Source organism: Lepidochelys kempii, chromosome 7, assembly GCF_965140285.1.
Source record: "Lepidochelys kempii isolate rLepKem1 chromosome 7, rLepKem1.hap1, whole genome shotgun sequence".
Taxonomy (NCBI): Eukaryota; Metazoa; Chordata; order Testudines; family Cheloniidae; genus Lepidochelys; species Lepidochelys kempii.
Genome location: NC_136386.1, coordinates 18,239,896 through 18,253,360, shown reverse-complemented (window position 1 = coordinate 18,253,360; position 13,465 = coordinate 18,239,896). Strand labels below are relative to the sequence as shown.

At 39.2% G+C, this 13,465-nt stretch overlaps 1 protein-coding gene across 8 annotated transcripts in view; it reads left to right on the top strand.

Moving 5' to 3' along the window:
- RAD18 (RAD18 E3 ubiquitin protein ligase) overlaps positions 1-13,465 on the top strand; it is a 125,841-nt gene that overhangs the window by 96,485 nt on the left and 15,891 nt on the right. The window contains exons 13-15 of one of the 8 annotated variants that reach the window (XR_012159773.2): positions 1,677-1,836; positions 5,288-5,394; positions 7,573-8,341. The exons of 3 other annotated variants lie outside the window; for them this stretch is intronic. Coding sequence is in view for 1 of the 5 variants with exons in the window: in XM_073351213.1 (XP_073207314.1) it covers positions 7,573-7,606 (34 nt within the window). In the remaining 4 variants the exon portion in view is untranslated. Of the gene's footprint in view, positions 1-1,676; positions 1,837-5,287; positions 5,395-7,572; positions 8,342-13,465 lie in introns of those variants that run through there. 4 more of the 8 variants (XR_012159772.2, XR_012159775.2, XR_012159774.2 and 1 more) reach the window with 4 other exon arrangements.

Below are 13,465 nucleotides of genomic sequence, written 5' to 3'. Positions count from 1 at the left end.
GTGAAGGTGGAAAGGCATATTGAGCAGGGATCTGTTCTGGATCCAGTTCTATTTAGTATCTTCATAGAAGATTTGGATAATGGCATAGAGAGGACACTCATAAAGATTGTGGATGATACCAACCTAGGAGGGGTTGCAAACACTTTGGAAGGCAGAACTAGAACTGAAAATGATCAGAACAAACTGAAGAAATGGTCTGAAATAAGTTGGATGAAATTTAAAAAATGCAAAGAACTATACTTAGGAAGAAATAATCAATTGCACAAATACAAAGTGGTAAATGACTACCTAAGTAGGAGTACTACAGGATTGGAGGTTATACTAGAACACAAACTAATGTAATACCATTGCAAAAAAAGTGAACATAATTTTGGGAGTCATTAGCAGGAGTGTTGTAAGCATGTCATGAGATGTAATTCTTCCACTCTGCTCATCACTGATAAGGCCTCAACTGGAGTATTGTGTCCAGTTCTGATCACCAGACCTTGGGAAGGATGTGGATAAATTGGAGAATGTCCAGAGAAGAGCAACAAAAATGATTAAAAGCCTAGAAAACGTTGACCTACAAGGAAAGACTGAAAAAACCGTTTGTTTAGTCTGGAGAAAAGAAGACGGGAGGGGTGGGCGGCACAGTAATGCACGTAAAAGGTTGTTATAAAGAGGAGGGTGATAAAATGTTTTCCTTAATCACTGAGGATAAGAAGTAATTGGTTTAAATTGCAGCAAGGGAGATTTAGGTTGTTACACATTAGGAAAAAACTTCCTAACTGTAAGGGTAGTTAAGCAGTGGAACAAATTACCTAGGGAGGCTGTGGAATCTCCATCACTGGAGATTTTTGAGAACAGGTTAGACAAACACCCACCAGAGGTGGTCTAGATAATACTTAGTCCTGCCTCAGTGCAGGTGACCGCACTGGATGACCTCTCAAGTTCCCTTCCAATCCTACATTTCTATGATCAAAATTCAGGTTTTATGATGGGAGGAAAGATTCTTAAATATGTATCCAAATAGCAATGTTTACCCACTTAGTATTTGCAAATCCAGCATTACAGTATTGTGCTAGAGCATGAGAACCTACAGAGTACAACTGATTAGGAACCTTATCTACCTTGCTTGTTGGTAACGTAGGTACAAGAAATATGTTTTTATCCAAAAAACCACAAAACTTTAACTTGAGAGTCCCCTTTTGAACACCACCTTTTAAAAATACTTATTACTCTAAAACCACATTTCCTTTCTGTGATGAAGAGGCTAGTAAATATTACTACCTAGGCAATTTTATGTTGTAAGGGACAGCTAACATTGTTCATTGTTATGGTCTTTAAAGCAGGACGATTTTTTTAACTTTAATAGAGAAATGATTATTCCTCAGCTAAATGACCATTCTTTCTGTCAAGTCTGATTCAGAACATTTAACACTCCTCTAACTTTTTACTTAATGTGTTTTTTGTTTTCCACCCTAATGATTTTTATTCTATTGTGAATTAAGGTTTCCCTTGGGTCTGAATGGATTACAATGAAGACATGCTAAAACTTGTGTGGAGAATAGGTCAACTAGCTGCTCTGTGTTGAGTAGCAAAAGGATAGCTCAGTAATTTAATTTGCCTAGGGTGGTGGTGGTGCAGGGGAATGTATTTCTATGAATGGGAAATCAGCTTTGGATACTTCTCCACAGATCACTTTTTGCTACACACTCCTTTCAGTCTCCACTCAGAGTTGGAACAGTCAGCTAGGATCCTTTTGTTGAACTCCTGAAGCCAGATGACAGAGTGCTTTCAATGGGGAGTCCTTGACTTCGGCATGATATACGACAGCACAGTATGTCAGCCTTTACGGTATGATGCCGATGCCTTGTAACTTTTCTTTTTCTTTTCAGGGTTAGTGGCTACAAGAGAATTTGAGGGTATCTGAGGGTAAAAGGTGGAGAGTGGCAGTGGCAGAAAAGCGTCTTTCTTTTGATCATTTGATGGCGACAGTTTTGTGTTTAGTGTTTGACAGTACACCTAGTATGAGGGTGACAGGTATGTTACAAATTTCAAAACAAATAGGGTCCTCTGAAAGAAAATCAGAAACCAGATAGCAATCTATAACTTCTGTTAACAGGTATCTAATCTGGTTATTCCTTGCCTGAGGCAGATCAAGAAAGAGCATAATTGAGACTGTAGTTTTTGGATTTTAATTGAATTCTAGACCTTTTATTTTCCAGTAGCTTAAAGTTGGTCTGATCTTACCAACTTCTCCAGTGCATTACCTTTGTTCAGACACAACAGTTTGAAAATGAAAGCTGTATTGACGGTTTTATTGATTGCAACAGGATGATGTTTTGTACATATTAATTTAAGTGGTAGAGCTAATAAAGGATAATTTAGTATTCATATGATGTAGTTAATAAATTGCCTACTCTCATAAAGCTTTTAATGAGCACCATAGAGATGTTACATTTAATCTTCTGGAATCCCCTTTTATTTGCACTAATCAGTCTACATTGACACACGCCAGTTAAAAGTTAATATTGAAGCAGTAAATCCAAATATTAGTTTTTATTTATTGCACTTAATAGTTATTAATGAAAAGTGTGGAAATGGGCAGCTTAGTAACATCTTACTCCTTTTTACTGGCCTTTTGGCCACTTTTTTTACCTAAATCTTGGGCTCATTCCTGAAATGTATTTAAGCACAATCTTTGCTTTCAGAAAGTTTTTTTTGTTTTTTATTGCTTCCCTCATCCTCTGGAGAAGTAACAAATCAAGCTGCTATCTTTTCAGATATGCTGAGGAGGCTTGCAAACAAAGTTAATTGGAATGTACGTGCAGATCACCCAAATCTAATTAAATTGAGGCGACATAGCAGGTGCTCAGTACTGAACTCTGTAGATTCTACTGGAAATCTTCATGGTGATAACTTTATGTTGGGTTCATCTATACACAAGATATAGGCTCAAGACATGAATCTGAATCTTTCCGACATCTTCAGACATCATTTAAGGCAGTGTTTCTCAAATGGTGGGTCCTGGCAAGGTTCTAGATGGTTTGTCATGCCCATCACTGGGTCCTGGCATAGGCAAACATGCGTCTCGTGGCCCAGTGTGGAGGGGCAGGTCTGTGGGGTTTGGGTGGATGTTAGAGAGCAAGCTCACCTAGCAGTGGTGGATCCTGTCCTGCCCAACGCCCCATTCAGTTTCACTAGAACTCTGAATGAAACCCGGATATGCTGTTGTAGTTTTTCCATTGCGATATTAATGAAACTTCAGAAAAAATCTGTGTATACTTCTATTGTATCCTTTGAGGGGGGGAGCAGAGGTAAATTTTGTTATAAATATATTTCTGATATAGGAAATTCCTCCATCGCTTATTCTCCTTTTTAATTTTGAGAACAAAGTGAAATTTGGTGCTGGTGGAAGGTACCAGTCTGTTTGACCTCCCAGGAGGAGGTGGAGCCCCTGAATGGGATGTGAAGGGTATCAGGTGGACAGCCATGCAGTCTGAAAGTGTATCTTTATCCACAGAACTGGTATGCCGTGACCACTGGAAATGCAAACTACCCCAGACCTCACCTTTCACTGTGCTTCAGCACAGTGGGGCCACTTCTAAGGGTGACAGAGTAATTCAATTTGCATGCCCATTCAGTGCTTGTTTTCATTCAGCCAACTTGCATGGCAGTTGCAGTAGTTTTGGGATGATGGCACTGAAAACTGACATTAGAACACAACTTCATTTTGCACACTGTATACCATGTACATTTTGTACCAGGTATAATCAGATGCAACCTGGAATAGCTTCAGACAAATGAAAATCTCTACTTCCCAATACATGACCTATACAGTTCGCCAGGAAATGTTTTATTCTTAAAGGTGACTGTGGTAAGATGTTGATGTAATGTTTGGCTGTGTGTGCGTGTTTCATCGGTGTGCTGCCCCAATCCTGCACAGACAGCTGGCCTGGCAAACCTTGAGCGAACCACCCAATGACCACAAGATCCGTTAAAGGATGAAGGCACCCAGCCAGCTTTATTGTTGACAAAGGACGTACTAGTGTTTCGCAGACTCTACCAGACCACTAATATATGTATGCCCATAACAATGGACCATCTTAGTGAATGATGGGATTTTCTGTTCCTCCCTAGGCTAGACAAAGATGCTCCCTTTGAGATACATCTTTATATCCAGATATAAACAAGTTAGTAGTGCCCCTCTGACATAGTTAGTTACTGCCCCCTGACATGGCTAGGTATCACCCATCACCTTGTACATCTTGGTTTGATTAAAACATCTCTATTACATACTGTCATCCTGACCTTATCTTTTAGGAGGGGTCAGTGTGTTCCCGTTCTCCTTGCGGAGTGCTTTTGTACCATCCTTGATATTGGGCTGTGTTTGCACGAGTATTTTGTGACCAGCCCTTCTTTGGAGTGTGTGTTTCTGCATGGTCAGCCCTGCTCTTGCCAGGTTCTGTGAGCTTGTGATGTTTCCTCTGAGCCTGACTTTTGCTAACGTTGCTTTATATCAGCAAAGCCGGCTCACTGCTTTAGCTGAGGCCTCATGCCAGCCTGTTGATACACGGGTGTACATTTTAGGCTCTCTTTCTATTACAGTAACTATAAAAACATGACCAGGGCTTCTTTATTTATTGTAGATGATTTGCAGATCCTATTTGCTAAGTGTACAAGTTAAAAAAAAAAAAAAAAGTGGGTTTTTTTTAACTCTGCACTGTCAGCTTGACTTGGGATCTGAAAATCAACCTGTCCTCTTCTCCAAGAGTAAAGGTCCTGCAGTTAGAACATACCTGTCAAATTTTGTTGGAGGCAGTTATGAAACAAAATGGAGAATCCAGCTTCACCTTTCTATACCCACATTTGCTCAGTCGAGATAAAGGGAGTTTGGGATTGGGATGTAAACTCATTGTCTAACGAATAGCCTTGGTGATTAAGCAGATAAGACTGTGACATACAGGGAAGATCTGTAGAGTAAGGAGCCAATTTTACATAATCAGCATTCTGAGTATATCTGTATTTTGGTAAATATACAACAGATTTTGATCAGCACTGATGAGATTTAAACCAGGGTGACTTTTATTACCCTTGTAATAGAATACATTTAATTGATAGATGATTTTCATGGCCATCTAAATTGGGTCCCTGCCTAGGATCTGATATTTCTCCAGTTGTATTTATTTGGTGCTTCACAATGGCTTACTAGCACTTTTATTTACTTAGAGTCTATTTTAATATACTCTTCTTCAAGGATTTTATTGCATCTTACAGCTGCTAATTGCTTTTTGGTTCCTTAAAGGCTCTTGTTCCATAAAAATCCCCCAAAGTGACTGCTCGTTGCTTGTTGTCCCATTCTGGTATCCAAATGAGTTTTTCGGACTGTCGTCTTAACTAACCTACAATCCTGTAAGTTAAATTCATTATATTCATTTTAGCTTACTTTGTCTTTAATCAATTAAAGTGATGGGTACATGTAAATTCATGTGTAGTCTGGCATCACTGCAAAGCATGCTAGGTTTCAGTAGACATTTGCTTAATGAGATCATAGCTTAATTGGCAATTTTAGATGCCATCAGGGTGCACCAGTTAAGTGTATTTTGCTATATTGATGAAACTATTATTTCATGGCTAAATGACCATTCATTTTACTTGATTCTGTTAGTAACCTTTATTAGTTTACCTAGACTTCACTTCTCCTGAGATGGAGATGAGCAGCTATGTACTCTGGGATTATGGGTTTGGGTTGTTGGTTTTTTGTTTTGTTTTGTTTCTGGGGTTTTTTTGTGGTTTTTTTTCTGTTTTTCTTCCCCTTCTTCCATTAAGTAATCAATCAAGTAAATGTTTTTTTTTTAAAATATACAGATTCTTTCCCTCATCTCCTTCTCTAAAAAAATTAAAATCTTCATTTGTTAGCAGAGGGGCAAGTGTACTTGTTTTGGATTGGACTTCAATGGAGTGCCAGTTTATCTACAGTTCTGTGCGCCTAGGTAAACAAAGGTGTCAGAGTAGCAGCCGTGTTAGTCTGGTTTCGCAAAAAGAAAAGGAGGACTTGTGGCACCTTAGAGACTAACCAATGTATTTGAGCATGAGCTTTCGTGAGCTACAGCTTTATGCATCCGATGAAGTGAGCTGTAGCTCACGAAAGCTCATGCTCAAATAAATTGGTCAGTCTCTAAGGTGCCACAAGTCCTCCTTTTCTTTTTAAGTGAACAAACACATTATTGTAATTAAAATGAATGTATTAGTGTACTTGAGTCTATTTTAAAATAATAATCTACAGTAATTGAAGTCTTGGACTCCGATTATACAAGGTGTTTCCAAGTAGGTTGACTACTTGGCCCACAAGAAGCCCCATTGATTTCTGTGGATCAAATCAGAGGCTGAGGGGTTTGCTCATGCAGAGCACACTGTGGGAATAGGGGCTGAATAATAAAATGCCTATTGTAAAAGGACTAGTTCACTAGAAACTATAGAAGTAATTGATGTTATAGGCTTGATTTTTTTCTCCAAAATATCTCGGTGACCAGCAGTTCTCACGTATGCATTCAAAAAGTACTCAGTATGTGGTAGTTCCTGTCGTTCTCAGAGGAAATTACAGAATGCGGACCATCTTTTGAAAGTCTGGCCTTAATTGTAGGTGGTGAGCACTTCTGAAAATCTGTCTGAATACAATGCATAATTACTCTGAAAAATTTATGAACATCACCTGAATTCCTATAGAACTCTTCCTTGAAAAACAGTATCTCAAAGAGTACATTCTAGTCTTTGTTTCAGATTAATCCGTCTCTCTTCCAAAGTCTGGTGGAGAGAGAGATTTTTCTTCCCCACCATTTAAAAATAACTCTGCTTCAGATTTTAGGACAATTATAGGCAAATCTGCACTTTTGTTGTTACATTTATCAAAATATATCCTCTCCTTTTTTCTTAAAACAAAGAACATACTGAGTTTAAAATACATCTTTGTTAATGATAGGATAATCTATAGGATTTTGTCCCACTTCACATAAATGCTGTTGATTAACTGGGTTTGTTTCAGAGAATCATTTGATCTGTAGTCATAACAACTGAATAATTGTTTCAGATTAATAAATTTACTTAATGACTGTCTGGGTTCCACAAACATATAGTATTTCTCAGACTAACTGCTTCAGATATTTCAGCAGTCATTTTTATCCTACAATCTCCACCTCTTATTCCCCAGATGGATTAGAAATACCTGAACCCATGCCTTCTTTCAGTGAATGTTCTGTATTGCTAAAGACCATCTGTAACATTCCATGCCTATTATACCAAAAAAGGTGGAATTGTGGGTTTTATGGTAAAAGAATGAAATTTGCCACAGTCTTAGTGCATGACCTAATAAAGATTTTCAGATATGGGGCCATCGCCAACTCATCCCATGTGGCTATGGCAGCACTTTTAATAATTTTGTCATAATCGGCAAATAACATTTTACAGTTGAACATACAAGGGATATGTTCTTGGTTTTGCTTCAGCCTGACCTTAACATTGGTGTAAGGACATATTTTGATTGTCATTGTGGTCGTGGCACAATTTAGTCACATTTCTCTTTTTTTCTTTCAGATGCTACTTTTGTTGTGTGAAAGATGTTTGGTGATTTGGGTAATATTAACTGTACACAATAGTGAAAGATGTTAGATGACTATTGGCTATTAATAGTACTTCAAATATGTCAGAAAGATTCAAGCTTGTTTGAGAGCCAGGGCTGTCAACGGAGACATCCCTTTCACCTACTGATTGGAGCAGCGTGTGTTTTATCGGGAAGACAACAGTGCAGAGTTGATTAATCCAGCAGAATCAAAAAGAGAGCAGATTGGATCTATCAGACTCTAGCAGAAAATTTCAGATGTGTTCATAAACTGAATGGATTTGCCATATCCACTGAAATACATAGATTAAATGATGGTGATGGTATTGAAAAAATGTTGAACAAGAACAGTGGACAGTGGCACAAATCTTGCGACATTATGTTTAACAGGACCAAACTTAAAAGGGCTGAAGGGAAAAAAAAAATCTGAGAAAGCTATGGATCGCCCTGATAAACTGCAGAGGAAATGCACACATTTAAGTGACTGACACGAAGAGCCTCCAGAAAAGAAGTGTGCTTTATTTGTGAATTGCACATACCATCAAAAGACCTCCATGAAGCTTGACATTGATAATGGAGTCTGCAGGTGTGCATGCCAGGTGCAAAATCAGCACTTATTTGCAAAACTAATCGTGGCACAAGAGGCAGAGTATCATGATCATGCAAGATGTTTGGTGTTTCCCTACAACGAAGTCCAGGAGAGGAAAACTGAACAAAGCAACACAGATGATGTCCAATGGGATTGCTTTTGCTGAACTGATAGTATACGTTGAAGAGACAAGACTGAATGAAGACGTGGCTCCAGCCTTTAAACTAGAAGACCTCAAAAGGCTTTCTACTGCTAGGCTAGAACAGTTGGGGGTGACACTGGCTGGGCACATTCACAGCACTGAATTAAAATCCTGTATCCTTTCATGCATTCCAGATCTCCAAGCACACAGAGAAGGACATATGTTCCTTGCCTTCAATCAGAATTTTGGACCTGCCTTCCAAAAAGTATGTGAGGAAGACTGTGACGAAGCAGCACTTCACCTGTCCCAAACAGCAAAAATTATATGAAGTCACATGTTTCAAATGAAAACTGAGTTTACTGGATCATTTGATCCAGGATGCCAAGCAAAATCTGTGCCTAAGTCAATATTGGCACTGATGCCATGACATTGGATGGTCCAAACATTAAAACTCAGTCAGAACAAGTTTCCATTTATCCTGCTACCCTTACTTTTGAGTTGCAGTACATCATCATCCCTCTCCATGAAGGAACAGAAAGTTTGTACCACAGCAGAGCTCGAGGAAACACTTTTACTAATCTACATTGGTTTGACACTTCATGCATGGACATGAAAAAGTGAGCTAATAGATACTATCTTTAAACTTGGATTGTCCATCTTCTATGACAGTGCTGGCCATCTCTACCAGCATAGCAAACAGTGCATGACAACAGTTCAAGGATGAGAATGTAGTCGGTCCTCTAAAGCTTCATGGTGGGCTGTTCACTACTAAGTCCATAGACAACATAGAGAATAATCCTAGCTCAACCACAGCGACAGATTCCTTCCATGGAACTGGGATATCACTTTTTCAGGATCCCAGTACTCAAGACGGGGGAGTTGTCTATGGAATTCTCACCCAAGATTGTGAGACTGCAGCATCAATGAAGAAGACTTCATTGATCCTGAAGAAAACCAGTGGTTCTATCCCTGCTGCAAATATTGATATCAAGAATGATTACCAGCTGGTTACACAAGCCCTGCAAGAAGAATGCTGGTGACTTGAACAAGTAAGGCAGGCAGCAAGTCTGAATACCTTCAACAGAGATCAAGATGTTTCTTAAGTAGCTTATCATGCCAGCAGACCACCAGTGCCAGACTTAATCCCCAGAAATCACGGTGCTTCTTTCACTCTTTCTAAATGACTCCAAGTCTGTGGCAATGATATGTCACACCATGGGTGTTATAAGGAATTCTGCACACCACCTAAAGTCATGCCAAGTGTCAGTGATCACTGTCTATCAGCCCCTTTTCACCATAATCAAACATATAAAGGGAACCTAGCTTGCTGGGTATGCAGAAGACAAATTTGTCATTATGCTGGGTGGTATACATCTGGAAATGGCAAGTCTAAAGCAGAATGGAGATTGGCCTGAACAAGGGCTTCTGTCCATCTAACTTCTAGCCAAAGTGGCCTCCCCAGGAATGGTTGACTCCTCCTTGAAAGTGTCTCAAGTTACATGTACTAGGCATACTCTCAAAGTAACTGCCAGCAATCTATACATCTTCCTCCAAAATGCATATACCCAGTATACCCAAGCTCTCAGGGAAGATGAGGTTTCCATGGGGTATGATAAATTGTGTGACAAGCAAAAACTAGAAAGTCCAGTGTTCCACTTCTGTCATCCCACACTTCACCTGGAACTTCTTGTATAGACCTATGTGCTGTCAGTCCACCAGGCAAACTTTGCTGTCTACATTGAATGCATTGGAAAGATGTCATCCTGGTTCTTTGTGCTGGCTCATACTAATTATGCTTGTTGGATTCCTGTTCACCTCCTAGATATGGTAAGCCTTCACACATGCATCCAGACACAGCTAGAGAGTTTCTGAAGGGGAACTTCACCATTCACAAGATACAGCATGTTTTCTCTGTAATCACACTTAACCAAGCTCATGAGGCCATAATCAAAGGGGATGGTGGAGCTGTTGGTCTCACGCAGAGTCCAGAGGTCCTTTGGCACTGGATGATAGAGTGACCAGAGGTGGTCAGATTGATAGCATTTGAAGCCACACCAGAGACAGGAACCACCTGAAATGGGTCTAACACCAAGCAACCTGTGCAGATGAAAGGTGTTCTGGCTTCTTTTGCACGACATGTCAAAATATTTGTTGAGGTCAGAAGACATGGGTAACCCTTTCTGAGAAGAGTGTGTTGACTTAAACTGGACACCAAAGGCATTAGAGAACCTGCTGTGATTGTCTGTTAGGGAGGTTAAGAAGATCGGGCAGCAGCAGTACACCACATTTGTAACAGAGGTTGGAGGACAAAGCCAAGCCATTAACAGAGCCTATCAAGTGAAATAATAATAATGGGAAATAATCTCCCTTTGTTTAGCTGACCTCCTACAAGGGAGATCTCCAAGACCAAATTGCGGCTCTCCCTAAAAAATGTTTGGGACACCAATATTTCAGTATATTGAAGACCGTGAAAGACTTTTTTGTTCCTTAACGCATTTTAGGCTGTGTGTTTACATAAGCTGCCTTTTCGATCTTTTTGAGACACAGCAATATCCTGTTATGCATATATCAATCTGAAATGTTATTATCAAAGAAAAATGTAACTTTGTTCATGAGTAGAAACCTACAAACTTACTATGGTATTTTTCTATATAGTATTTCAGTAAATACTCCCTGGTGACATGATACAGAACATGTTAATTAATATTTTCATATAATTTCAAGCCTTTGCAATTCATTGCTTTAGTTTTTAGGATACCAGAGACCATATGAATATAAATGTACAAAAATGAAAACCCACTGGGATGTTTTCATATCATAAACAAAATCTATCAGAAAAATATTAGGAAAATGCATTCAGATTTTAAAATGTCTGCCACAGCTAGTATGGCATGAATTGGTGATTGACCCATACATGAAAATCTTCTAGGTCATGCCCTAAGACTGGCAAATTTCATGCTTTTATCATAAAACCCATAATTCTTTCCCAAATCTGATCCGCTATTAATGGAACTCTGAATCAGATGCATACTAGTCTGTAGAAATTTAAACTTCCATAGCTTTACTGGCAGATGTAGTTCTTAATTTAAAGCGTAGGAAGAGTGTATATTTTTTTGATCTCACATACGAAAACGGTTCCTGATTGTAAGCAGAAATGTTAAAAAAGGTTAAAAAACTAGAAGACAAAAAGATAACCAAATTGATACATGTTTTTTAATTCTCATTGTTTCTTGGAGCCTGACTCATGATTTTTAAGCACTTAGAGTTGGCAGCATTACACAGTGTTGTCTACACTACACTTTTAGGATGTGTTAGTCAGTGCATGTGTGTTAGCCAACACTTTCTAGTTATGCATCTTTAAATCCTAGTCAAGACAAATGTACAGTGCTGTCAAATGAACAAACTGAAAACATTAAAGTATTCTTTTCTCTAACTTCTTTTAGCTGTAATTATCTTCCCTGTTCCTTGTAACTGCAGTAGGTTAAAAAAAAATTTCACACTGAAACAGTATCCCTTTAATTTTAAATGTTCAGAATGTCAGATAAGACTTTGTTTATTCACTCATCTTCTATGGGTTCGTCTGAGGTTTTCAATTTCTTTCATACATTGTATATGGAAATACTTCCTAGGGGCCCAGGTTCTGAAACTGGAACTTCCTCAGTTTGTTGAATAGGGTCTTGGGGCCAGATTTCCAAACATATTTAAGAGTCTGAAGATACAGACAGTTGCTTGGAGAGATTTTCAGAAGCGTCTATAAGCAGATTAGGCACCCATGTCTCATTGAAATCAATTAGAGTTAAGCCTATAACCTGTTTACGTGCTTTTGAAAATCCCACTAGGCCCTTAAATTACCTTTGAAAATCTGATCCCTGGAGACTACTGTAGCAGTATGGTGAACACCTTTTTGCTTTACTAGAAAGTGAACTTGTCACTGGAACTGCACTCCATTTTGTGGAGAAAATGCTCTGATTCTGAAAGCTACAGTATTTCGCTCTGGGGTCCACTTGTGTAGGAGTTGCTGTATTGAGACTTCGAAGTTCAATTTTCAGTATGCATTATTCCTTGATAGGGCCCCTCTTTTCACCCAATGGCCAAGTATTCTCTTTGTTGCTTGTCATCTTGGCTAGAAGGATAGGGGAGATGCAAGATCTCAAGGAGGATCTGCTATACATGTTTTTTCACAAGGACACAGTCACCCATAGATCTAATGCCAAATATCAGCCTATGTTGGTATCCAAATTTCATATCAATCAATGCACTCACAATCCAGATTTCTTTCTGAAACATCATTCGTCCCCAGGTGAAGAGAGACTTCATATGCTCGATGATGTCTGGGCTTTATTTATTTTTATTTATTTATATTTTTTCTTTGGACAGAACCAAACTACATGCATGCTCAGTCTTTGTGGCATTTGCTGAGAGGGTTAGGGGTCAATCAGTATCATCACAGAGACAATCCAGGTGGATCTCAGACTGTGTTACTCTAGCCAATAAAGACCCACCAGTGCAGTTAGGGATCACTCTACCTGTGCTTCTACAGCCTGCTTTGCAGATGTCCCCATTTCTGAAATACACAGAGCGGCAACATGGAGTTCTGTCCACACATTTATTTTCCGTTATTCCTTGGTGCAAGCCTTGAGGTAGGATATAGATTTCAGGGGGCGCTCCTATGATCACTCTTCAAGTAGACCTTCACTCACTTGCCTCCTGGCTTTCAGAGGGCTACTTGTTGATCACAAAATACAATCTGTGTGGACAATCAGTCAAAGAAGGAAATACAGTTACTTATCCAACACTAATAGTAGTTCTTCAAGATGTGTTGTCCACACAGATTCCACGTCCTGTCCTCCGTCCATGCTCATCAGAATCTTATACCTGGGATTTTTATTGGCAAAGGAACTGAGCATGGGTGGAGGATGCCCTATCCCTTATATCCCCCACTACAGGCAAAGAGAATGTGTGAGAGGCACAGAGAATGTGTGAATAGCCCCAATGGACACTGCTTTTGAAAATAATTTGATCTTGTATGTGTGGGGCACATGGGCACCAAGAGTGGTATCTGTGTGGACAATACATCTCAAAGAACTGCAGGGTAAGGGTAGGATAGGGTAAGTAACTGTATCTTCTAAAGCTGGCA